This window comes from Microcaecilia unicolor, chromosome 7 (genome assembly GCF_901765095.1).
Source record: "Microcaecilia unicolor chromosome 7, aMicUni1.1, whole genome shotgun sequence".
In the NCBI taxonomy this organism is placed as follows: domain Eukaryota; kingdom Metazoa; phylum Chordata; class Amphibia; order Gymnophiona; family Siphonopidae; genus Microcaecilia; species Microcaecilia unicolor.
The window spans coordinates 212,989,802-213,015,144 of NC_044037.1; the positions used below are offsets into that span (position 1 = coordinate 212,989,802).

General features: G+C 43.0%; 1 protein-coding gene across 1 annotated transcript in view; it reads left to right on the forward strand.

The window, feature by feature from the left end:
* NCKAP1 (NCK associated protein 1) overlaps positions 1–25,343 on the forward strand; it is a 234,916-nt gene that overhangs the window by 86,115 nt on the left and 123,458 nt on the right. Inside the window, exons 14-17 of the mRNA XM_030209048.1 lie at positions 7,733–7,814; positions 9,600–9,658; positions 17,810–17,955; positions 20,540–20,672. Of these exons, the coding sequence (XP_030064908.1) occupies positions 7,733–7,814; positions 9,600–9,658; positions 17,810–17,955; positions 20,540–20,672 (420 nt within the window). The remainder of the gene's footprint in view (positions 1–7,732; positions 7,815–9,599; positions 9,659–17,809; positions 17,956–20,539; positions 20,673–25,343) is intronic.

A 25,343-nucleotide genomic window follows, 5' to 3' on the forward strand; every position in this document is an offset into this window, starting at 1 on the left:
CCGGCTCTTCCTAGAGCTGCAACAAACACCAGCCCCACCCAAAGTTGTGGCTTCTCCAGGAGACCCAGGAGGTAGTGCTGTAGAGAGACCTGATGGCAGAACACGGGGTGGTGGTGGGGAGGATTGAGTACTGGCAAGTTTTGTCACCTTTTGCTGTGGTTCAAGTGGATCAGTCATCAAGAGAGCCTTACTTAGGTGCACTTGGAGCTGGAGAAATTGCGAGAATAGCAAGACCTATCCTGTGTTAAAGCTTTGGAGAAAGACACTAAGTCTTAAAACTAAACAAAATCAGTTGGTGCAAGATAAGAGAATAGTATCAAGGAAGCTTGAGAATATGGAAAAAGCTTTGAAAATCAAGAACCTTAGAATTCTGAACTTTTCCTGAAATTTGCTGTATGACACCTGTAGCTGTGTTCCAGAAGTAATTGAAAGAAGTCCTTAACATCCTGGAGAATGCTTTTCCTCATCTAGTGAAAGCTTTTATTTCCCATCTAGGCCTGAGAGGGATGGGGGACAGAGCATGTTAGAAGAAGCAAGGGTAGATCGATAACAGCTTTGGAAATGGTAGGTTTTTTGGAGAGTTCAGAAATGGTAAGGTTGGCTTGGGCCACCCAGTCGGTGATTTTTGTGCATGGAGATAAAGATCATACCTTATGACTGTATTTTGGACATTAAAAAAAAAAATCTTTATTTGGAGGAGGGAAGGTTTGAATGTGTCCAGACCTTTCTAAAGCTATTCGGGACAGGGGGAAGAAATATCTTGGATTTCGCTCAAAGGCTTTACCCTTTGGGACAAAATTATGTTTTGATTTCCTTATCAGTGTTTGCTGTGAGATGCTGTAGTGAAATGTCTTATGAGCCCTCCTAATTATGATTGTCCTTGATCCTAAGAAACTAGGGATTCTGGCTTCTACATCCATGTCATGAAGCAAGTATTTAGTGAGGAACCAATGTATCTGTTGGTTATTTTTCCTCTTAATTATCCCCCCCCCCCCCCAACCTCTAAAATGTAGGGCTAAAATAGCATGCTTTCTTTTCCCAGGTGATTATTTTTTATGAGTAATTGCTAATTCATGCTTTTCTGTAATCAAGGTGTATAATTGATGATTTTTCTAAATTTAAAAAAAAAAAAGCCTTTAAGAAGGTTGTAAACAGCAGTAGATGCTGTAAATGATTCTGGTGAATCAGAAGAGACAAACTACATAGCAGTAAAGAGTGGAGCTGACAGAGCTGGGTCATGTGGCAGGGAGGGGTGGGGGAGAGAGAGAATGAAATAGGGGGGAAATCCAGGAATAGTCCAAAGGAACATTTCTGGTGCAAGATTTATTTATTTGTTGCATTTGTATCCCACCTTATCCCACCTCTTTGCAGGCTCAAAGTGGCTTACAATACATCATGAGTAGTGGAAGAATGTTAGTAAAATAAACATGTATTCTCCGAGGACAAGCAGGCTGCTTGTTCTCACGACTGGGGTTGACGTCCACGGCAGCCCCCACCAACCGGAACAAAACTTTGCGGGCGGTCCCGCACGCAGGGCACGCCCACCGCACATGCGCGGCCGTCTTCCCGCCCGTGCCCGACTGTTCCCGCTCAGTTTTTTTTTATTCCGCACTGGAGAGAGACGTGTCATCGTCTCTCTCTCAGTCAGCCCCGGAAACGAGTTTTTTTCTCTTTTCGTACGTGTTCGCGCTTCTTTCCTTTTCTTCTGTTAAAAAAAAAAAAAGAAGTTTGTCCCCTCGTCGTCTTTAGCTGCGGGGGCGCCTCGTTGCGGCCTCGTGGCTGCACGGTCGTTTCTTTTTTCGGGTGTGCTTTTCACCGTCACCATCGACGACTTTGACTTCGCCGATGCGATTTTTCCGTCGATGTCCTCGAAGGTCCCGAGCAGATTCAAGAAGTGTGGTTGGTGCGGCCGGCAGATCTCGCAAACCGATACTCACGCTTGGTGCCTCCAGTGCCTTGGGCCGGAGCATAATACCAAGATGTGCACCTTGTGTCTTGGCTTGCGGAAGCGGACACAGGTGGCGAGGCAAGTTCTTCGGGACCGTCTTTTTGGAACTTGTGCCGGCCCCTCGACGGCATCGGTGTCAACGGCTGGATCTTTGGTACCGGTACCGATGTCGACGAAATCGGCACCAATGATGGCACCGACCCCAGGAGTACAGGTACTGTTGGGCTGCCGGCCTACCGGCGACGGCGGGGGTGAGCGGCCGCGCGGGCAATTGGCCCCGGCCACTCCCTCTACCCAGGGCCATCGGGACCGAACCCTGTCAGAACCGATCCCTCTAGGCCGGGGGGGGGGGGTTCTACCTCCTCTTCATCGCTGCCGCCGAGCGCCGATGACGGGCACTGAAAGAGAACCAAAAAGCACCGTCATCGGTCGCCAACGGCGCACGGGACTACCAGCTCCGGCGCATCCAGAGATGATTCGACGCCGAGGAAGCGGCAGTGCCGAGAGGAGCGTTCCCCCTCGGTTGAAGAGGTGTCGCTGCGTCAGTCCATGGGTGCTTCGGTACCGTCTCCTGGACCCGAGCAGCTTCCGGCACCGACACCCACACCGGCCCCCCTGCCTTTCCCGACAGCGGGCCTTGACGAGTGCCTCCGAGCCATTCGTCCAGGGATTCTGGAAGGGCTGATGCGCCTGGCTTTGCTGGCACGCCCCCGGCGCCGTTGATGGAGGCGCCGGTGTGCTCTAGCCCGATGCCGAGGCCTCCGACACCGACGCCGCTTGCGGCACCGGTGTCGACCGCCACGCAGGTGGAATCCTCGTCGACGTCGATGGAGGGAGCTTCATCCCCGCCGGCGCGGGAGACCACCGCTCGACGCCATCATCGAGGACATGGTTCCCCGCAGTCAAGACGGGCCCGGTTCAGGTCTGAGCTGCAAAAGCTCATGTCCGACACCGAGGAAGAGGCCTCGTGGGGGGAGGAGGAGGACCCCAGATATTTCTCCTCAGAGGCATCTGAGGGCCTTCCCTCCGACCCCATTCCTTCACCTGAGAGCCTCTCCTTTGCCTCCTTCGTCAGGGACATGTCTATTTGCATTCCCTTCCCCGTGGTCTCTGTGGATGAGCCGACGGCTGAGATGCTCGAGGTCCTCCACTATCCATCACCACCTAGAGAGTCTTCCACGGTGCCGTTGCACAATGTCCTGAAAGAGACACTGCTTCGGAACTGGCTGAAGCCCTTATCTAAACCCACCATCCCCAAGAAAGCGGAGTCCCAATACAGATCCACTCTGACCCAGAGTTGATCCGGCCTTAATTGCCTCATGACTCGGCGGTCGTGGACTCTGCTCTCAAGAGGGCACGGAGTTCGAGGGATACCGCCTCGGTGCCCCCGGGGCGGGAGTCTCGCACTCTGGACTCGTTTGGGAGGAAGGCCTACCAATCTTCAATGCTCGTGACCCGCATCCAGTCATACCAGCTCTACACGAGCATTCACATGCGGAACAATGTGAAGCAACTGGCGGACCTGGTCGAGAAGCTCCCTCTGGAGCAGACCAGGCCTTTTCAGGAGGTGGTCAGGCAGCTGAAGGTGTGCAGAAAGTTCCTGTCCAGGGGTATCTATGACACCTGTGATGTGGCATCTCGAGCTGCGGCCCAAGGTATAGTGATGCGCAGACTCCTCGCTGCGTGCCTCTGACCTGGACAACCGCACCCAGCAACGACTGGCGGATGTCCCTTGCCGGGGGGATAACATCTTTGGCGGGAAGTTCGAGCAGTTGGTGGACCAACTACACCAGCGGGAAACCGCTCTCGACAAGCTCTCCCACCGGGCGCCTTCAGCATCCACCTCAGAAGGTGGACGTTTTTCCCGGGCCAGGCAGGCTGCGCCCTACGCCTACAACAGGCGTAGGTACACCCAGCCGGCCCGAAGGCCTCCTCAGGGACAGTCCCAGCACGCTCGTTCCCGTCAGCAGCGTGCGCCTAAACAGCCCCCTGCTCCTCCACAGCAAAAGCCGGGGACGGGCTTTTGACTGGATCCATGGGAACATAGCCGCCATCAAAGTGTCCGTACCGGACGACCTGCCGGTCGGGGGAAGGTTGAAAGTTTTTCACCAAAGGTGGCCTCTGATAACCTCCGACCAGTGGGTTCTCCAAATGGTGCGGTGCGGATACACCCTAAATTTGGCCTCCACTCCACCAGATTGCCCACCGGGAGCCCAATCCTTCAGCTCCCATCACAGGCAGGTACTTGCAGAGGAACTCTCCACCCTTCTCAGCGCCAATGCGGTCGAGCCCATGCCACCCGGGCAGAAAGGGCAGGGATTCTATTCCAGGTACTTCCTTGTGGAAAAGCAAACAGGGGGGATGCGCCCCATCCTAGACCTGAGAGGCCTGAACAAATACCTGGTCAAAGAGAAGTTCAGGATGCTTTCCTTAGGCACCCTTCTACCAATGATTCAGAAAGACGATTGGCTATGTTCCCTGGATTTAAAGGACGCTTACACTCGCATCCCGATACTGCCAGCTCACAGACAGTATCTCTGATTCCGTCTGGGGACGGCACTTTCAGTATTGTGTGCTGCCCTTTGGGCTCGCCTCTGCCCCACGGGTATTCACGAAGTGTCTCATGGTGGTTGCGGCGTATCTACGCAAGCTGGGAGTGCATGTGTTCCCGTATCTCGACGATTGGCTGGTCAAGAGCACCTCAGAGGCAGGAGCTCTTCGGTCCATGCAGTGTACTATCCACCTTCTGGAGCTGCTGGGGTTTGTGATAAATTACTCGAAGTCCCATCTCCAGCCAGTCCAATCTCTGGAATTCATAGGAGCGCTGCTGAATTCTCAGACGGCTCAGGCCTTCCTTCCCGAAGCAAAGGCCCAGAACCTTCCTTCCCTTGCCTCTCAGACCAGAGCGTCTCAGCAGGTCACAGCTCGGCAGATGTTGAGACTCCTGGGTCATATGGCCTCCACAGTTCATGTGACTCCCATGGCTCGCCTTCACATGAGACCTGCTCAATGGACCCTAGCTTCCCAGTGGTCAAGCTACCGGGAATCTAGAGGATGTCATCCGTCTGTCCATCAGTTGCCGCAATTCGCTGCACTGGTGGACCATTCGGACCAATTTGACCCTGGGATGTCCATTCCAAATTCCGCAGCCCACGAAAGTGCTGACGATGGATGCATCTCGCCTGGGGTGGGGAGCTCATGTCGATGGACTCCACACCCAGGGTCTGTGGTCCCTCCAGGAACAGGATCTTCAGATCAACCTCCTGGAGCTCCGAGCGGTCTGGAACGCGCTGAAGGCCTTCAGAGATCGGCTGTCCTACCAAATCATCCAAATTCGGACAGACAATCAGGTTGCAATGTATTACATCAACAAGCAGGGGGGTACCGGATCTCGCCCCCTGTGTCAGGAAGCCGTCGGGATGTGGCGTTGGGCTTGCCAGTTTGGCATGCTTCTCTAAGCCACATACCTGGCAGGCGTAAACAGTCTGGCCGACAGACTGAGCAGTCATGCAACCGCACGAGTGGTCGCGCCATTCCGGTGTGGTACGCAAGATCTTCCGAGAGTGGGGCACTCCCTCGGTGGACCTTTTCGCCTCTCGGACCAATCACAAGCTGCCTCTGTTCTGTTCCAGACTACAGGCCCACGGCAGACTGGCGTCGGATGCCTTTCTCCTCCATTGGGGGACCGGCCTCCTGTATGCTTATCCTCCCATACCTTTGGTGGGGAAGACCTTACTGAAGCTCAAGCAAGACCACGGCACCATGATTCTGATAGCGCCTTTTTGGCCTCGTCAGATCTGGTTTTCTCTACTTCTGGAGTTGTCCTCCGAAGAACCGTGGAGATTGGAGTGTTTTCCGACTCTCATTTCGCAGAACGACGGAACGCTTTGCACCCCAACCTTTAGTCTCTGGCTCTCACGTCCAGGATGTTGAGGGCGTAGACTTTGCTTCGTTGGGTCTGTCTGAGGGTGTCTCCCGCGTCTTGCTTGCCTCTAGAAAGGATTCCACTAAAAAGAGTTACTTTTTTAAGTGGAGGAGGTTTGTCGTTTGGTGTGAGAGCAAGGCCCTAGAACCTCGCTCTTGTCCTGCACAGAACCTGCTTGAATACCTTCTGCACTTATCAGAGTCTGGCCTCAAGACCAACTCAGTAAGGAATCACCTTAGTGCGATTAGTGCTTACCATTATCGTTTAGAGGGTAAAGCCATCTCTGGAGAGCCTTTAGTCGTTCGATTCATGAGAGGCTTGCTTTTGTCAAGGCCCCCTGTTAAGCCTCCTGCAGTGTCATGGGATCTCAACGTCGTCCTCACCCAGCTGATGAAACCTCCTTTTGAGCCACTGAATTCCTGCCATCTGAAGTACTTGACCTGGAAGGTCATTTTCTTGGTGGCAGTTACTTCAGCTCGTAGAGTCAGTGAGCTGCAAGCCCTGGTAGCTCATGCTCCTTTTACAAAATTTCATCATAACAGAGTAGTACTCCGCACTCACCCTAAGTTCCTGCCAAAGGTGGTGTCGGAGTTCCATCTTAACCAGTCAATTGTCTTGCCAACATTCTTTCCCAGACCACATACCCGCCCTGCTGAACGTCAGTTGCATACATTGGACTGCAAGCGAGCGTTGGCCTTCTATCTGGAGTGGACACAGCCCCACAGGCAGTCCGCCCAATTGTTTATTTCTTTTGACCCCAATAGGAAAGGGGTCGCTGTCGGGAAACGCACCATCTCCAATTGGCTAGCAGATTGCATTTCCTTCACTTACGCCCAGGCTGGGCTGGCTCTTGAGGGTCATGTCACGGCTCATAGTGTTAGAGCCATGGCAGTGTCAGTGGCCCACTTAAAGTCAGCCACTATTGAAGAGATTTGCAAGGCTGCGACGTGGTCATCTGTCCACACATTGACATCACATTACTGCCTCCAGCAGGGTACCCGACACGACAGTCGGTTCGGGCAGTCAGTGCTGCAGAATCTGTTTGGGGTTTGAATCCAACTCCAGTCTCCAGGACCCGAATTTATTCTGGTCAGGCTGCACTCTCAGTTAGTTGTTCTTCGTAGGTCAATTTCTGTTATGCCCTTGCGGTTGCGAGGTTCAGTTGACCTGGGTTCTTGTTTTGAGTGAGCCTGAGAGCTAGGGATACCCCAGTCATGAGAACAATCAGCCTGCTGTCCTCGGAGAACACCTGCTACAGGTATGTATCATTCGCTGTATTGCATGATCTTGGTCAGCATGATGATAAAAAGCAAAGTAATAGTATACAAGCAGATATTAAGAAACAGTTCTGAAATTAGATAGGCGAGTTGTGCATATTCACATGGGTTGATCTTTTTGGGTCTTCAGTAATATGCGGAAGTTTGTTCTTTCGTGGATCGATTTCAAGCTGTGCGGCAGTGCGTTCCATAACTGTGTGCTCAGGTAGGTGAAGTTTGACGCAGGCTGATTCTGATTTATTTGGAGAGAAAAGGAATAGGATAACTGGATGACTGCCAGGTTAAACAAAAAAGACCACAGGATCCTTATTCACAATTGGTGGATTATAATGAAGGAAACCTTTTTTGCAAAATGATTTCTGCTAGTGATGATTAGAGTATTTATAGCACTGAATTTCCTAACTCATTTCCATTTACATTCTAGCCCCAGGTCTGTTTGAAATGATTTTATTTAGATATATAAGAATTTGTCTGCTTTTCTGGTTGTAAATGGCTATCAATAAATTCTCACACCTCAATAGTGTGTTACAATTGTATTGTACATTTTTTTAAAATTGAGCTTATTCTCTGTTTTATATTCAGAATCTTTCTGTGTGCCCAGAAGATGAATCAATCATAATGTCGTCCTTTGTTAATACTATGACCTCCTTGAGCGTAAAGCAGGGTAAGAATACAACTGATCTCACATACCTTACTAAAGAAACCTGCCCAAAGTAATTGTGAAAATTTCAGATACTGGAATCTTTTTCATAACTCATATCCTCGTACAGATAGCTGGCACATTTACACAGTGGTTGCTCTATCGTGACATCAGCTACAGAAATAGAATTTCACCTGAAAATGGAGCAAATGTTGTGTAGAAGCCCCAGAGCAACCAGAGATGAGGAGCTTGAAGGTCTTTGTACACTGACATCATTATAAGAGATGCATCTTAAAGCAGGAGTTCAGGTGGTTCTTTTGCAGCAGTGGAGATAGATTTAAGTAGTCCCTTAATCTCCACTTAATCTCCACTTTTTTTTTGTACTTTTTTTTTTAAGCAATTTAAACAATTTTACAAGAAAACTCTTGGATCAGAAAAGAAGCAGTATCACATGGAGAGAGTTATGTAACATTCAAAAAGGAAATAATAAAGCTGAGGGATCTGTCTTAATCCTCTGCTTTATTTAAACTCAAAAAGAAAATATAAGAGAATCACAATGATTATTGTATCTCAAGTCCAGAAGAAGAAAGGAGGCAAGGCACAATTCAAAGAATGCAGTTAACAAGAAAAAATAGAAAGCAATACCAGGCTAATATTTGTTTACAGAGTAGGTTATTGACACAATCAAAGGTGGGAGGGGGGTGTAAACCATCTTAAGAAAGTCACTAACCCCCGGATTCTATATAGTGCGCTTAGATTTAGGTGCTGAAATCGGCGCGGATTCTATTACGCTGCGTGTAACTTAATTGGCTTGACAAGCTGAGTGCTGATTCACGAACTAATGATTACTGTGCTTTAGTAAAAGGCCCCCTTGGTTCATTACGATAGTTGTTATTGCGAATTTATACAATACTGTGTTTGGTTAACTGCTTTCTTATTTGTTTATGTGAGCATGTCTTCTGCATTTAATGTTGAGTATATATTCCATGGTGAGATGGGCTTAAATATAATTGCTTTTTGATGCCCCTCCTTTACCCACCTTGTAAATATTAACAAATGATTATCCCCCTCCTTTACCCACCTTGTAAATATTAACATATGATTATCCCCCTGCTTTACCCACCTTGTAAATATTAACATATGATAATGATTGTGTTTTATAGTAGAATGTAATGTAGAGACCTCACATACAATATAAATGTATTGAGGTTGCCATTTTATTTTTTAAAATTTGTTGCTTGATTTTAGACACCTGATAGAAATTCAGATGATTAGAAGCACACAAATAGAGGCTTTAATGCAGATTGTTGTGTTTAGGTGTTGCTGTGGTCAGCAACTACACACCATTTGTGAAACAAATGAAAACAGATTTAAAATTAAAATTAATTGATATTGTATTTGCTACCTAAATCTTCCTGTCATAGGTTAATATTTATTTTTAAACTCCTCTGGCCCTCCCAGTGTGCTCACTTTGACTGCAGCCATCACTGTAATTGGTTTTATGTAATAAAAGGGTTGCTTGAGCTGTTCTTAAAGAAAAACCGAAGTTGACTAATCTCCTTTGGCTTGGGCAGAGGGTCTCAGGAGCTTCTCCCACATGTAGGCATTAATATATTATTTCATAACTCCCAAAACTGATCACCTTAACCATTTTATAAGGTTGTAATAGCTTTGATTAGTAAATTATTCAGTGTACTCCTGACCTGTAGCAAAAGACACAGTCTATGGTAAAGTTTGACTGGGCACAGGACTTTTAGAAAAAAATGTCCTTTTTGAAATAATCTATTTGAAATATTTTCCATTATGCAGTTGAGGATGGGGAGGTGTTCGATTTCAGAGGAATGAGACTAGATTGGTTCAGGTTACAGGTAAGAAGAGTTCTTTTTTATATATCAAACTAAATATTTGTCATGAAATGTTTGATTCTGTTATACCCATAGTCAGTCATAAGGCATGTAATTGAAACTAGCAACTTCAAAATGGAAATTACATCATGGCACATCTTTCCTCCCGCCACCGTTCTCCTTTCTGCCCAGTCTTCTGGTTTATATAACTGTTAAAATAAAATGTTCCATTTCTTTGCATTAAATTAACTTAATTGCCAGAGCTGGGTTTTAAAAGAGGTTTGGAAAAGTCTATAAATCAGTACTAGCCAAGTAGACTTAGAAAAGCAACCACTTAATCCCTGGTGGATCTACTCTTGGGGATCTAGGGTTTGTGACCTGAATTGGCAACTGTCAGAGACAACATGCTGGGCTTGATGGGCTTTTGGTCTGACCTAGCATGACATGTTTTGTGTTCTTACATACCCTATATAAGATGATGTTGCTGAATAACTGTGAATGTGTTCTTCATCTGTGGTGTTGGTAAGAAAAATTTCCATCTTGAGACAGAATATATCTTATATCACAGACTTGTATATGAGTTCACTGAACTTATCAGAGTTTCTTCCTAGTGTGTGCAGCTAAAGTCTTTTCTTTTATATGGAGAGTAAAGTTTTTCTGGAAGAAAGGTACAAGATAGCAACATGGAGTTCATTCACACCTTCACGAAACACTACAAAGTGGAAAACAGATATCAGACTTTTTCAGATTTATTTTAATTCTTCCATATGAGATGCTGTCATGACTGTTGGAGAGTAATATCAGTAGCTGTGTACATCCATTGTACAGTGATGTAAATATTTATACTAATAGTGGTAGTTTGTTTTGTTAACTCTGACAGTAGCCAAAACTGATTGACTTGTGAAAATTGGAAAATGTACAGAGAAGGGCGTCCAAAATGATATGATAGAAGTCTATAAAATTATGAGTGGCGTGGAGCAGGTAGATGTGAATCACTTTTTTCATCTTTCCACAAGTGCAAGGGCTAGGGTACATGCAATGAAGTTACTAAGTAGTACATTTAGAACAAATTGGAGAAATATTTTTTCACTCAGCATATAATTGAAACTTTGGCATTTGTTCCCAGAGAATGTGGTAAAAGCAGTTAGCATAATAGGGTTTTAAAGAGGTTTAGAACAAGTTACTAAAATAAAAGTCCATAAAGGAATGATGAACTTGAGAAGATCCACTGCTCATCTGTTTTACTGTTTTGGGATCTTGCCAGATACTTGTGACTTGTGTTGACCACTGTTGGAAACAGAATGCTTGGCTTGATAGACCTTTGTTGTGTCCCTGAATGGTGATGCTTATGTACTTATGTATATATATATATATATATATATATATATATATACAGTGGGGGAAATAAGTATTTGATCCCTTGCTGATTTTGTAAGTGTGCCCACTGACAAAGACATGAGCAGCCCATAATTGAAGGGTAGGTTATTGGTAACAGTGAGAGATAGCACATCACAAATTAAATCCGGAAAATCACATTGTGGAAAGTATATGAATTTATTTGCATTCTGCAGAGGGAAATAAGTATTTGATCCCCCACCAACCAGTAAGAGATCTGGCCCCTACAGACCAGGTAGATGCTCCAAATCAACTCGTTACCTGCATGACAGACAGCTGTCGGCAATGGTCACCTGTATGAAAGACACCTGTCCACAGACTCAGTGAATCAGTCAGACTCTAACCTCTACAAAATGGCCAAGAGCAAGGAGCTGTCTAAGGATGTCAGGGACAAGATCATACACCTGCACAAGGCTGGAATGGGTTACAAAACCATCAGTAAGACGCTGGGCGAGAAGGAGACAACTGTTGGTGCCATAGTAAGAAAATGGAAGAAGTACAAAATGACTGTCAATCGACAAAGATCTGGGGCTCCACGCAAAATCTCACCTCGTGGGGTATCCTTGATCATGAGGAAGGTTAGAAATCAGCCTACAACTACAAGGGGGGAACTTGTCAATGATCTCAAGGCAGCTGGGACCACTGTCACCACGAAAACCATTGGTAACACATTACGACATAACGGATTGCAATCCTGCAGTGCCCGCAAGGTCCCCCTGCTCCGGAAGGCACATGTGACGGTCCGTCTGAAGTTTGCCAGTGAACACCTGGATGATGCCGAGAGTGATTGGGAGAAGGTGCTGTGGTCAGATGAGACAAAAATTGAGCTCTTTGGCATGAACTCAACTCGCCGTGTTTGGAGGAAGAGAAATGCTGCCTATGACCCAAAGAACACCGTCCCCACTGTCAAGCATGGAGGTGGAAATGTTATGTTTTGGGGGTGTTTCTCTGCTAAGGGCACAGGACTACTTCACCGCATCAATGGGAGAATGGATGGGGCCATGTACCGTACAATTCTGAGTGACAACCTCCTTCCCTCCGCCAGGGCCTTAAAAATGGGTCGTGGCTGGGTCTTCCAGCACGACAATGACCCAAAACATACAGCCAAGGCAACAAAGGAGTGGCTCAGGAAGAAGCACATTAGGGTCATGGAGTGGCCTAGCCAGTCACCAGACCTTAATCCCATTGAAAACTTATGGAGGGAGCTGAAGCTGCGAGTTGCCAAGCGACAGCCCAGAACTCTTAATGATTTAGAGATGATCTGCAAAGAGGAGTGGACCAAAATTCCTCCTGACATGTGTGCAAACCTCATCATCAACTACAGAAGACGTCTGACCGCTGTGCTTGCCAACAAGGGTTTTGCCACCAAGTATTAGGTCTTGTTTGCCAGAGGGATCAAATACTTATTTCCCTCTGCAGAATGCAAATAAATTCATATACTTTCCACAATGTGATTTTCCGGATTTAATTTGTGATGTGCTATCTCTCACTGTTACCAATAACCTACCCTTCAATTATGGGCTGCTCATGTCTTTGTCAGTGGGCACACTTACAAAATCAGCAAGGGATCAAATACTTATTTCCCCCACTGTATATATACTGCTAGCTTATACAAGACCTAATGGTTTTTGCAGTATATTAACCAATGTATGTCACTGAAGGGCACATAAAAAAAATGCATTTTAAAATGCACCCTAATTTGCTGGAGTATTGCTCAGAATGGGTGAGAAAAGGAGCTCTGGAGAAGAAAATGGGACAGGGATTGCCATGATTTGGCTTCTGTTTAGAAGTAGCTGGTATCTTTTGAACTCTGTGAACACATTGTAGGAGTTAATGGAACAGGAGTGGACAAAAAATCCTTACCATTAATCATGCCTGTGTGTTAAATAACTATGTGAATGAGTAACATAGTAGATAACAGCAGATAAAGACCCGTACAGTCCATCCAGTCTGCTCAGAGATAAACTCATTACATAAGGTATGAGGTGATAACAAGGTGATGCAGCATATGTATATGTGAACTTGATTTGTCCATACTATTTTATTTATTTATTTGTTACATTTGTATCCCACATTTTTCCAGCTATTTGCAGGCTCAATGTGGCTTGCATAGTACCGTGATAGCGATCGCCAATTACGGTGAGCGAAATACAGAGTGATCTAGTATTAATGTTCATAAGTGACAGAGTGTATTAAGTATACAAGGAGAGAGAGTTAAGTTTTGTCCAGTTCTGGTAGGAGTTTCAATTGTGTTGCAGGGTTATAGGTGTTTAGGTTGGATCGTTCTGGTACGCCTTTGAGAACAGGTTGGTTTTTAACGATTTCTGGAAATTTTATAGGTCATGCATTGTTTTCATGACATTTGGGAAGACTGTAGAAATCTGCCTGGCAGTGATAGAAATATATCGGGAAAACTCAGTCCTAATAATTCAGAATTAATTTTCTAAACTATAAAACTTTATTTTTAATCAGCCACTATTTTTGTTTCACTTATTATTTGTATGATACGGGTTTGCTTCTTTTTGTAAGTATATTAAAATTTCATATAGTATAGCAAGATGCCAGTGATAACCTTGTGGAAGATTGAAGTGTGGTCTACACTCCATGAACATGGTGCGACCACACCTTGAGTATTGTGTGCAGAATTAGAAAAGAAGGGTGACCAAAATAATTAAGGGAGCAAACTCCTCTCATATGAGGAAAGGCTTAAGAGGTTAGGATTTCTCAACTTGGAAGGGAGACAGCTGGTTGGGGGGAAGCATATGATGGAGGTCTACAAAAATACAGAGACTAAGGGGACACTGAAGGAAGTTACATGGTACTATTTTTAAAATGAGCAGGAGGAAATATTTTTTCACTCAATAAATAGCTACATTCTGGAACTCGCCAGAGGATGTGGTATCAGCAGTTAGTGTATCTGGGTTTAAAAGAAGTTTGGACAAATTCCTGGAGGAAAGTCTATAGGCTACTATTGAGATAGACATGGGGAAAGCCACTGCTTGTCCCTGGGATCAGTAGCATGAATCTTGCTTCTGTTTGGATTTCTGTCAGGTACTTGTGACCTGAATTGGCCACTGTTGGAGGCAGGTTATTAGGCTAGATGGTCCTGACCTAGTATGGCTATTCTTATGTTGTAATAATCGGGTTGCAACTTGTGTAAGTGTTGTGCAGATATAGGGTATTAAAACCTAAATATTTGTGTGAAGCAAGTGAGAGCACTCTGTCCACAAACGGTGCTTGTCAAAAGTTTTCACATTCTGCTGTATTTATAAAAAAATATATAAATAATTTACCTTTTGTTAGTCAGTGAGCCACACTAGCAGCAACCTGAAAGTAACACATTTCCAACTTGGCTTTTTTCCTTTAAGGTTCTGAATCAATTTTATTTTATTCATTTTAATCAAAAGTGAAGATCAGGGAAACTGTAAAACGGATTATGGCCCTGTGTCCAAAATGGTGAGCTGAAATAGTGGTAAGCAGCTGTAAATTGGAAGCATTCACCCTGCATGGATAGCAGACAGTGATGCATTCTCTAACTCCTGTTGTTTGCGCTAGCAACAGAACCTTTTGTCTGAAAAATTAGAATGGCTAAAAATATGAATCCAATGAAAACAAAGACGTAGGGTACAAAATATTACAGTATCCAGAGGACATATAGGCCCCGATGCTCAAACCTCCTGTGCTGTACAGAAAATACCACCACAGTAGTGTCCGAAAATAACTCCCTAATGTTTGACGCTAATAGTATGCAAATGATTTATGTGCTGTTAGTCAAGCATTAGGAAGTTAAGTGGCAGGATCGTGCGCTAAACATGCACATGAGGTGTGCCTAAGCAAAGCTCTTGTGCTCATGCCCAACCCAACAGGGGAAGAGGCAGTGCAGCAAAGGCAGAGGGAAGCGCAGTGGAATAGGAGCTGGAGACTGCAGAAGCCTGCATGACCTCGCTTCTCTCACACCTCTCTCTCCACGACCCTCTCACATTCCAGCAACACGGTTGCCATGGAGAAGAGGGTACCCTTGCCTCACGTTCCCTCAGCACACTGGCTGAAACTCCTTACAAATCCTCGAAAACCGCCTCTGCGCCTGACATGTCTCTGCATTCTTCACCATTTCACAGGCTACATAGCAAGGCAGGGGAACTCCACCCCCATCACACCTGCTCCGATTTGGCTTACGTTTTTGTGCGATAGGGCACCCCCCCCTTCTGGGATGCTTTTTTCTCTGCATCAGAGGGAATACAGAAAGGTCTTATAATCCATTTTATTATTTTAGATTTTACTCTCACCTTTTTCAGTAGTAGTAGTTCAAGGTGAGTTACTTTCAGATACACTGGGTATTTTCCCTGTCCCTGGAGGGCTCACAATCTAAGTTTGTACCTGAGACAATAGAGGGTTAAGTGAAGTGTCCACGATCATAATGAGCAGTAGTGGGATTTGAACCAGGCATCTCTGGATGTCAAGACCAGTGCTCTAACCACTAGGCCATTCCTAGCAATTAGTGCTGATCCATTGCATGCTCTTGTATTCCACGGTAAGGACCTTCTTATATTGTGTTGGCAAGCGTGGGTGTTGGTCCAGCACTAATGGTCTTCTGATCATTGGGGCATGTGCACACATTTACACACCCCTTGTATATGTAAATATATAGAATACTAGCACTTACCTGTGAAAGTGCTATTCTGCAATGGTGCCTGTAACTTAAATAGTGTGTAGATGCAAGGTGAGCATATACATGGGTGGAACATGGGCAGGTCTCCCACTTATACACGTAACTTACAGAATAATGTAAGTTACACGTGTCCTTGCTGCATTGACACGGTCACAGATATACCGAGTCTATGACTGGTGTAACTGTGTGTGTGTAAATACAAGACGCCAGTACAAGGTTAGTCTAGATGCCATTATAGAATAAAACTCCCACTGCATGTCTGTGGGGCTCCTAAACAGAGGTGCCTATTTGTAGAATTGCCTCCATGATGATATTTACTTAAGATCCCAAACTTATTAAGGTATCCTTGGGGAAAGCCACCGCTTTCCCTGGGAGTTAAGTAGCATGGAATGTTTCTGCTGCTTGAAATTCTGCCAGGTGGTTTGGCCACTGTTGGAAGTGGGATACTGAGCTGGATGGATGGACCTTTGGTCTGAACCAGTATGGCAGTTTGTATGTTCTTATGTTCTCAGTTCTACACTTGCTTAGGTATTTTTGTTTTAATTAAGGCACAAACTTCTGTTTGAGAACTGCAACTGCCTTTTTCTAATATGTTTGCGAAATCAAAACATGTTCCAGCCAGCCTATCGTCATTTTGGGTAAATTCTCAATAGAAGTGGCTTCAGAAAAGTAATTCAGCATAGGAAGATCTTTAGAAGTACCTGTTTTTTTATATGCATACAACACGTGCAAATTGTGAGTCTATGTAAAGATAAACTGGTATAATGAGCCCACACATATAATGTGTTCTGTACCTGTTTGTTTTTGTAAGGCGCGCTAATAGCCAAACTAACACATTTTTTGTTTTAAGGGCTTTTCTTTTTAGGTTCTTTAAGGCATTATTACTGCTCAAAACCTGCAAAAAAAAAAATTGAAAAGAAAATGCCTTTAAATATGTTAATTTCGCGGTTAGTGCGTTTTAGTAAAAGTTCACTGGTATAGCAGGCCCACGCATATAATGCGCAAGGGATGTGTTCGGTTTGTAAAAATATGTATAATGCACAAGTTATAAACATGAAAATACTGTATTTTTTGTGGATTATTTTCTTCTAGATTTGCACTGACTTTTGTTTTCAATTTTACGATTTGGCATCAGTCCCTAGCTCAAGACTATGAATTGGGGTTTCTTAGTAGTGTATTAGCATCCTGCAAGCTGGTGTGCTGGTTTCTTGGAGCTTGCAATGCAGATAATTTAAATTTTGAATATGTAACTACATGTTTGCAACATGCTGTGGCAGAGAGAGGAAGAGAGAGATAACATTAGTACTTAAATTACCAAGAATGTTTCCTAAAACAATTGCTTCACTCACTTTGAGAAGTGCCTGTTCTGAGCCTAAACCTAGGGCAATTGAGATATGACCACAGGGTTAAATACTTAAGTAAAGCAGCAGGGGAAATGTTTTTTTAGAAAAAAAAATGTGGCCCCAACAAAAAATTTCCTGATTTATTTCATACTCAATATATAATCCATGAAGTTCCTTTGGAAGTCATAGAGGAAACCCTAGCTTTACGTCACCAGACTGGCTATGCAACAGTCACGTTTACTCCTAGATCTGGGAATCTCTATTTAAATTCAGTTTATGGAATAACAAAAAAAAAATCTTTAATTTATAAAATATGCAAATATGTTTTTACATTTTTAGTTAAAATACATTTTTCCTTTCATGAATACTCAATATAGAATAATCTCATTTGAACGAAACAGATTTTGGATAAAAACATTTGTGTGCTCAGAAAAGTGTATTGTGCCATTAAAATCTACTATAGTCAAAGTGGGAGGCAACCTACTCAATCATTGCACACTTACAGTTCCTCCAAAATATTAATCTCTCAACTAAATTGCATATTTTATTCTTATGGCAAAGACCTATGTATGTAGTAAATTAACACTCGTCCAATACACAGACCCCAGGATGAATAGAGCATGGCAAAGGTAAAATAATTCCAAAAGATAAGTATACATTTATTGAAGAAAGCGTAAAAGAAAGCAGATGGTTTGTCAGTAATTTTGCCATCACTTGATACCATATTACTGCTATTTTAACATTTTTATTAATATCTTGTTTCTACAGGCCTATACCAGTGTATCTAAAGCCTCACTTAGCCTGGCAGATCACAGAGAACTTGGAAAAATGATGAACACAATTATTTTTCATACCAAAATGGTAGATTCCTTAGTGGAGATGTTGGTGGAAACATCAGACCTTTCTATATTTTGGTACGTGTTAATTCAGATCCAGATCTGTGTGTGTTGTTTTTGAATTGTTCTAAACCTTTTGCAATGTAATGCTCATTATAGGAGTACATGATTGTAGGAGTACATATAATGTCATCTATCAGTTGTTAGAGTTACTGGTTAGATAAACATTGTTGACCCCCTGTAATTTGTTTTACTGTAATTTATTTAGAGCAGCTCCCATATGACAGGTCACCTGACTGCAGTGGTGTGCTGGTAAATTTTTAACAGGCTGTCTCCCTGGGTATAGCCAGCCCTGCAATTTGGGGGGGGGGAAGGAGGCAGAGGTGGACTGGGGCTCTGCACCCCCCCCCCCCCCAAAAAAAAAAAAAAAATTTTGCAAAGCTGGCTATACCCAGGGAGAGTGCATGGGGGAACAATGTATTACTCCAGGGAAAAAAAAGAAATTTTAAATGCTCCCAGGTTCCAATCTAATTCATATTTAAAGTGTAAAATGCCATAAATAAGTAAATAAATAGAAACTCTGAATGTTGAACACCTGATTCTCATAACATGATGTCTTTTTTAGAAGCCCTTTTACCAGGAGAAAAAAAAATCTCTGCACAATGTAACAGGGTTAGGGTGTCCCTATGACCAGCCCATCCAAATAACACACCAATTACCATTTATAACAAATTACTACTCTACCTATGAAAAGTTATTCCCTTATTATTCTTCCTCTGTGTACATCTGTATGCACAAGCCAACATGTTTGAAAATACAACTTTTTTTTTTTAACAGTATCCACCCCACCTATTTCAGACCTCCTCCCCACTCCCCCATGTCCTGGTACTGAATATCGGGGGATAATTTAGCCGGTAATGATCACCGTTTTTAAAAAAATGCTGGCCGCCGCCTGCTGAGTTTTGGGGGGTAGATTTTCAGCTGCCTGTTGGAAACTTTTGCTCCCTCTGTCTGAGAAGAGATGTGGATCCAGGTCCCCCAGGTTACCTTGCTGTTTCAGAATGAGGAGAGAAATGTAGGCAGGAGTTAGTGGTTGTGGAGTTCCTAAATCTGAATATGAGGTCTTGTGGCTTTAACTTTGTTGGTGACTGTGTAAAGATAAAGCTACCATGCTTGGTTGACCCACCAGCAGGGCTGTGCCTAGGGTCTCTGGTGCCCCCCTGCAGACTATCAGTTGGCGCCCCCACCCCGCCCATGTGGCACAAGATGCAAAGGAAATAGCTGAAAGATGGAGTGCATCTTTGTGGGATTGCTGAACAAATAGAGGGTTTACAACCACTTAGCTTTTCATGCTTTCATGTTCACGAAATTAGTAATTAAATCTTTGATATCTAACTGGGCACATATATCATTCTCAATAGCAATCATGGCAAGGCTTACAAGCTTTACCGTCTCCTGTTCTTGATCTGACCTCCTTGACTGCCACTAACACAAGCAGAATGGCACAATTAAACCTCCCTCCGCAGTTGTCATTGCAACATGGCTCGACCCTGGACATAAAGCTGCAGCTTCCCCAGAGAACTATGTCAAGCTGCCTTAATTGCTCTGCCCCATGCTCCTACTAATGGAGTTGAGACTGGGAGCTTTTTAATGTCATGCTATCTCACTGTTCCACCCTCCAGTGTCCTGGGGGGGGGGGGGGGAGGGGCTGTAAGCATGTAGGCTTCTCTCTCCCTTCCACTCACTCCCTGTCCCTCCCATCCTCTTGCACTGTTCCCCCCTTCCTACCCATCACCACTCTCCCTCTTTCCCTGTTATCCTCCCAAGCACTTTCCTTTCCCTCTCGTTCCCTACTACCCCCTTTCACTCCTTCCTCCATTCCCCTTTTCCTGACCTTTCCTACCCCCTTCACTTCCCAATTCCCCTCCTCGCCCTTCTCTTATGCCTGGCCAATCTTCACCAGCTGGACATGTGGACTCCAGCAGGCTCTTCAGTGATACTCTATGTAAAAAGCGGCTGAGAATTAAACTAATTTACTAGGACCACCACAAGGATCCTGGACTTTAAACTCTCTCAAGTCATAACTACATTATTATTTTATTATCTCACAGCATTCCATTTGTTAAATCATACACACAGCTCTCAGTGACTTTAACGGACATCTCTTTGACAAAGGCCGGCCTATGTTATAAAGAAAAAAAATGCTTAACCTGTTGAATGTGTGAGAGTGTACCAACACCTTTACACTCAAAACACCCAAAAGGTAGTCCTTAATTCTAAAGAGTCCAGCAGCCAGACTCTCTCTACTTATAGCTTGCCTTCTTCTGACATCATTTCCTTGCGAGGGCGGGACACTGAGGGAACGAACGAGCGCGAAGGGAAGGCTGGAGACTCGGCAGCGCTTTCACTGACGCTGCTCAGCTGCTGCGATGTCGGAGGTAAATTTAAATAAGGTAAGCGGCAAGGGTAAGCATGGCGAGGAGGCGCCCTCCAGAGGTCGGCGCCCCCCTGCGGTGCTTACCCCGCTTACCGTGTTGGCCCTGCCCTGCCCACCAGTGCTATACTAATTTCTTCTTCCTTTTCTTTCTTGTTTATAATGTGGCACCTATCCAGGAAGATCATGTTTTTTTTCTCTTTTTTTTTTTTTTTCTTCCTTGCACAGCTTTTATAGTCGAGCTTTTGAGAAGATGTTTCAGCAGTGTTTGGAGCTGCCCTCTCAGTCAAGATATTCTATTTCATTCCCTCTGATCTGTACCCATTTTATGAGCTGCACCCATGAACTCTGCCCAGAAGAGGTAATTTTCAGCAACCAGAGATAATGAGATGTCAGGTTAATGGTTAATGCAAGGATGAATATTTAACAAAATTTATGGTATGTACAGATTTTGTAAACCAAATCCAGAAAACCGCCTTGGAAGATCATTTGTTCGGGAAGATGCTCTAGAAATATGTATATTTAAATACCATATAATATTGGTTTTAAAAATTGCATATCTTTATAGGTAAGCAAAGAATACATTTTTTTAGAATTTCATATTGTCTGCTTTCATATGTTTGAGAAAAAGAAATGATTTGAACTTATCAGACTCATTGGAAGCCTAACACCAATAATTTCATCTGATTGTAGTAACACAGGGCTTCTTTTACAAAGCTGCACTAGTGCTTCCCGCACAGCAAATGAGAGGAAGCCCATAGGAACAGAATGGACATCCTCTCATTTACCGCACAGGAATGGCTAGTGCGCGGCTTTGTAAAAGAGGCCCATAGTTAATGATGGTAGGAAAAGACCAAAATGGTCTGTTCAGTCTGCCCAGTTGAGATAGATGTGCATGTGAACCCCCAACCTGCAGTCTATCGCCAATTTCCTCTCCTCACATCTTCTGACCTCTCAACCCTTTCCCTACCTCTACATATGCTGCCAGCACATCCAAAATTTATTATGGTGGCACCCTCTGCCACCATGTCTTGTCTTGCAGTCTTCAGTTTTCCTTCTTTCCTATGTATATGTCCCTTTGCCTCATTAGAGGGTCTTTAGTGTATTAAGGTTTCTACCAGGACAATTGGATAGAGGTTCTTACAAGTAGCCTGATCTTAGCAATTGCGGGGCCCTGTGCAGTTGAGTTCGGTGGGGCCCCCGTCTAGACCCTCCCCTTGTTGACAAGATGTGTTTTAAAATATTTTATTTATGAAATTTCAAATAAAGATAAATGAAGCAAAACTTGTACAGAAAAACTAATTCAAATATGCACAATGCTGTCATAGGAAACCTAGTATTAAGCAATGAAAATAACCTGAAATTATTTCAGTTCATGAATATTACAATTAGAAGTTCCAATTCTCATAACATAGAAGAGAATAAAGGAAAAATATTAATTAAGAAAACATCCAGGTATGTGGGCAAAATGCTTTGAAATGCCCCCATTGCTATAACCCACCAAAACAGAGGCAACACCGGATATCCCATAGTAACAAAAAAAGATGTTGTGTACAAAACCCCCAGAGTCCTCACCTGAGCTGAAATCCTCACAGAAGTACCTGCTAAAGAGACAGACTCAGGAAATTCAAGAGATACATCCGCACTCACAACAAACAATTGTTGTGTTCACATTCAACTTCAAATGGTTCCTTTGCAATCACAACGTGACTTCTTCAAACACACTCTGCATTCTCTGAACAGAAGCATGTACATTCAAAGCTACAGGGAATAAAACATGAATGTCATCTGCATAAATATGGAAAAAAACTCCTAAAAGTGCCTCAATGGTCTCAAATTGATGTTAAAAAGTATTGCAGACAAAGCGGAACCATGTAGCAGCCCATATCCAAAGAACATAATGTCGATAACTTATCACCTGCCTGTACCTTCTGCTTTCTATCCTGCAGGTATGAGTGAAACCATGACAAAACAGTTCAATACAAACCACAAGCACCAAGGCGCTGCATCAGAATTTCATGGTCCATAGTATCACACGCTGCCGATATATCCAAAAACACGAAAAAAAATAGCCTTAATAGTCATCCAAACCTAATCGGATTTCATTCACAATCGCAGCCATCAGCGCCTCAGTGCTTTTGTGCTCAATGAAACCCATATTGATTCTCATCCAACAAGCTATTTTTTGACCACAAATCATCCATTTGCACATAAACAGACTGCTTCAACAATTTAGCAAGTACAGGTAAAGAAGAAATTGGCCGATAATTAGTTAAATCATAACAACCCACTTTTTTGTCTTTAAATACTGGGTGTACAGTTGCTACTTGAAGCTCATCTGGAACAAATCCAGTATGCAAAAAGCAATTCACAATCTGCACTAACAATGGGACAATGTCATCTCTCAAACTTCTCTGCAATATCGGGCAACAAACATTACCCATGGCCCCTGTAGGCCTACGTTTTTCCAAAAACCGTTTCATAGCCCTATTTTCTACAGTTGAAAATTCCCCCATTTTTCACCACCACTCCATGACAGTTTCCAAATTACATAATAGTTTAATAACTCTGTCTCCACCTGCTGGCCGGAGAAAGTAATCCAAGCATCTGGACTGGTCTGGTGGGACTCAAGGAAAAATAATTAGTAGGTAAGAACTGATTTATCCGTCAAAGCAGTTTTGGTGTTGTGGGTTCCAAAAATGTATGTCTTATACAAATAGGATTTGTCTCATTAGTGATGCAAAATAGAGATTTCAACACACTGAGAAGTCAGTCATAGGAGTTGAATTATAGTATAACATATGATTTTTTTTTTTTTAATGTGTTGCAGAAATAAGTGTGAACAGTTTATGGGAATACAGTATCAAAGGAATTTTTGTTCCTCTATACTGATCAGCATGTTAACTTTGTACAACTATGTCCTTAATACTTTGCATGTTCACTACCAGTAAAAGTGCTGCTAACTCTTGTCAAATGTACTAATCTGAAAGCTCTTAAATGGACAGGAGATTATTAAAACACACAAGGATTGGATTTCTCTTACTTAAACATTAAAGCTGTTATCTCAGCAGGTCTCTTATCATTTCTGTTTTCTGTGTCCACTTCACTCAACTTTAGACAGCTGCAAAGTTTATTTATATTGGAGAACCACTAAAACGTTTCCAAGAAAATTTCTATTCAGGACAAGAAATGTCTTTCAGAATAATTTATAGTAACTGTAAAGATCAGGAAGCAAATAGTGAAGGTCAAATATAACCTTGGTCAAATAAAGCTCTGGCTAGTACACAAGTTTTCATTCTTTTTCTGCGTGCATATTGGTTTTTGTGACCTGTTTTCTTCACAATTGTCATTTTTTAAAATTATTTTATTTATGTGTTTTCAAATATTACATTCATATTTATACAAATACTAGAATCTGGAAATAATTAACAAAATTATTCCTTTCCAAAAATTGGAAAGTATAAGATGAACACAGCAAAAATAGTTTATATATTGACCGCAGTTGTTAAGAGGGACAAGATACAGGTAATTTATAAACAAAGTAAGAAATTAATATAATCAATCAGAGAGGGGAGAACATTAGGCACACTAGTAGGTTTTAACAGCATATTATCCTGCGAGATTATTCATGCTGAAACATTCCCTTTTCCTTGGCAATTATATATTCTAGCATTTTCTTTGGATCAAGAAATACATAATTTACATTGTTTATAGATACCAAACATTCTACATGGGTATTTCAACACGTACGTACCACCTAAGGCAAGAATTTTAGGTTTTAAAGCCATAAACTCTCGCCTTCTTTTTTGTTTATCTCTATTCAAATCAGGAAGTATCTGAACTTTTTCACCAAAGAATTTATCATTCATATGTCTAAAGTATAATCGAAATATATTATTCCTATCTGGCTCAAAAGCAAGAGTTGTTAATTGGGTTACCACTTAGAGCTTTCCAAGAAAATAGTAATATTAAGTTCAGGTTGGGGTTCTGGAACACAAGACTTAATTCCTGAGATATATTGAGCTCTAACGATGGGTGGAAAACCCTCCGTTGGAATAGCTAGAACTTCCCCAAAGTATCTTTTAAGCATAACAGTTGCAGGAATCAAGGGTGCTTTTGGAAAATTAAGGAACCTTAAATTGTTCCTTCTCCCTTGATTATCAAGATATTCTAGTTTCTTCACCAGAATATCCCTATCCTTAATTACCATCCCAGTTAAGCTTCAGAGTCTTAATTTCTCCATCTAGCCATTCAATTTTATCTTCATTTTTTTGAGCTTTGCCAGTCAAAAGATCTTGAGACTGTAATTTTAAAATCTGAAATATGCAGTATTACAAAGTAAACAAGTCAGGTCAAAACCAGGAATTTCACTGTGGCCATATGTTGTAGCTGTGCCAGCAAATAAATAAATAAATACAATTTGTCAACTACAACAGGATGTGCGCAGAACTGTGGGCTTTCCTGTGGTTTCAGCAGCACTGTGTTCCCTCCCTATAATGTTAATTTCAAATCCTGGTCTCTCTGGTTTTGACTTCAGTAGATGAAACGAAGAAAGTTAGTAGTGAATTCAAATTTTCATTGTATCAGGATATGAATTAGAAGAACTAGCCTTAAAAGCTTAACTTTTAAATCAACAACTTGTTTAAAACTTTTTTCTTTTATACAGAAGCTGTTTTTAAATCTGGTCTTTGTTTCATTTGACAGCTTTTTCTAATAGACAGCATCATCCATTATAAACCTAAGAGAACTGGGACACTACCATGTTTATCAGACCTGTTAGCAGAGTATGCACCGGCTATAGGGCATCACCTCCTTTGTCCTCATGGCTCTCTTTCCCAAGCACCTCTCAGCCTGAGTGGCAACATCCGGTTAAATTTGACCTGTTAATTGAAAGGATTTGCAAGCCAGTAGCATTTAGAGCACAGTAAACATGAGTTGCCACTGAGCCTCCCTTATGGCTAGTAAAAAGGGCTTTTGATAACAAGACATGCTTGTTACATAAGATGTACAACTTTTATTTTTAACAAGTGAG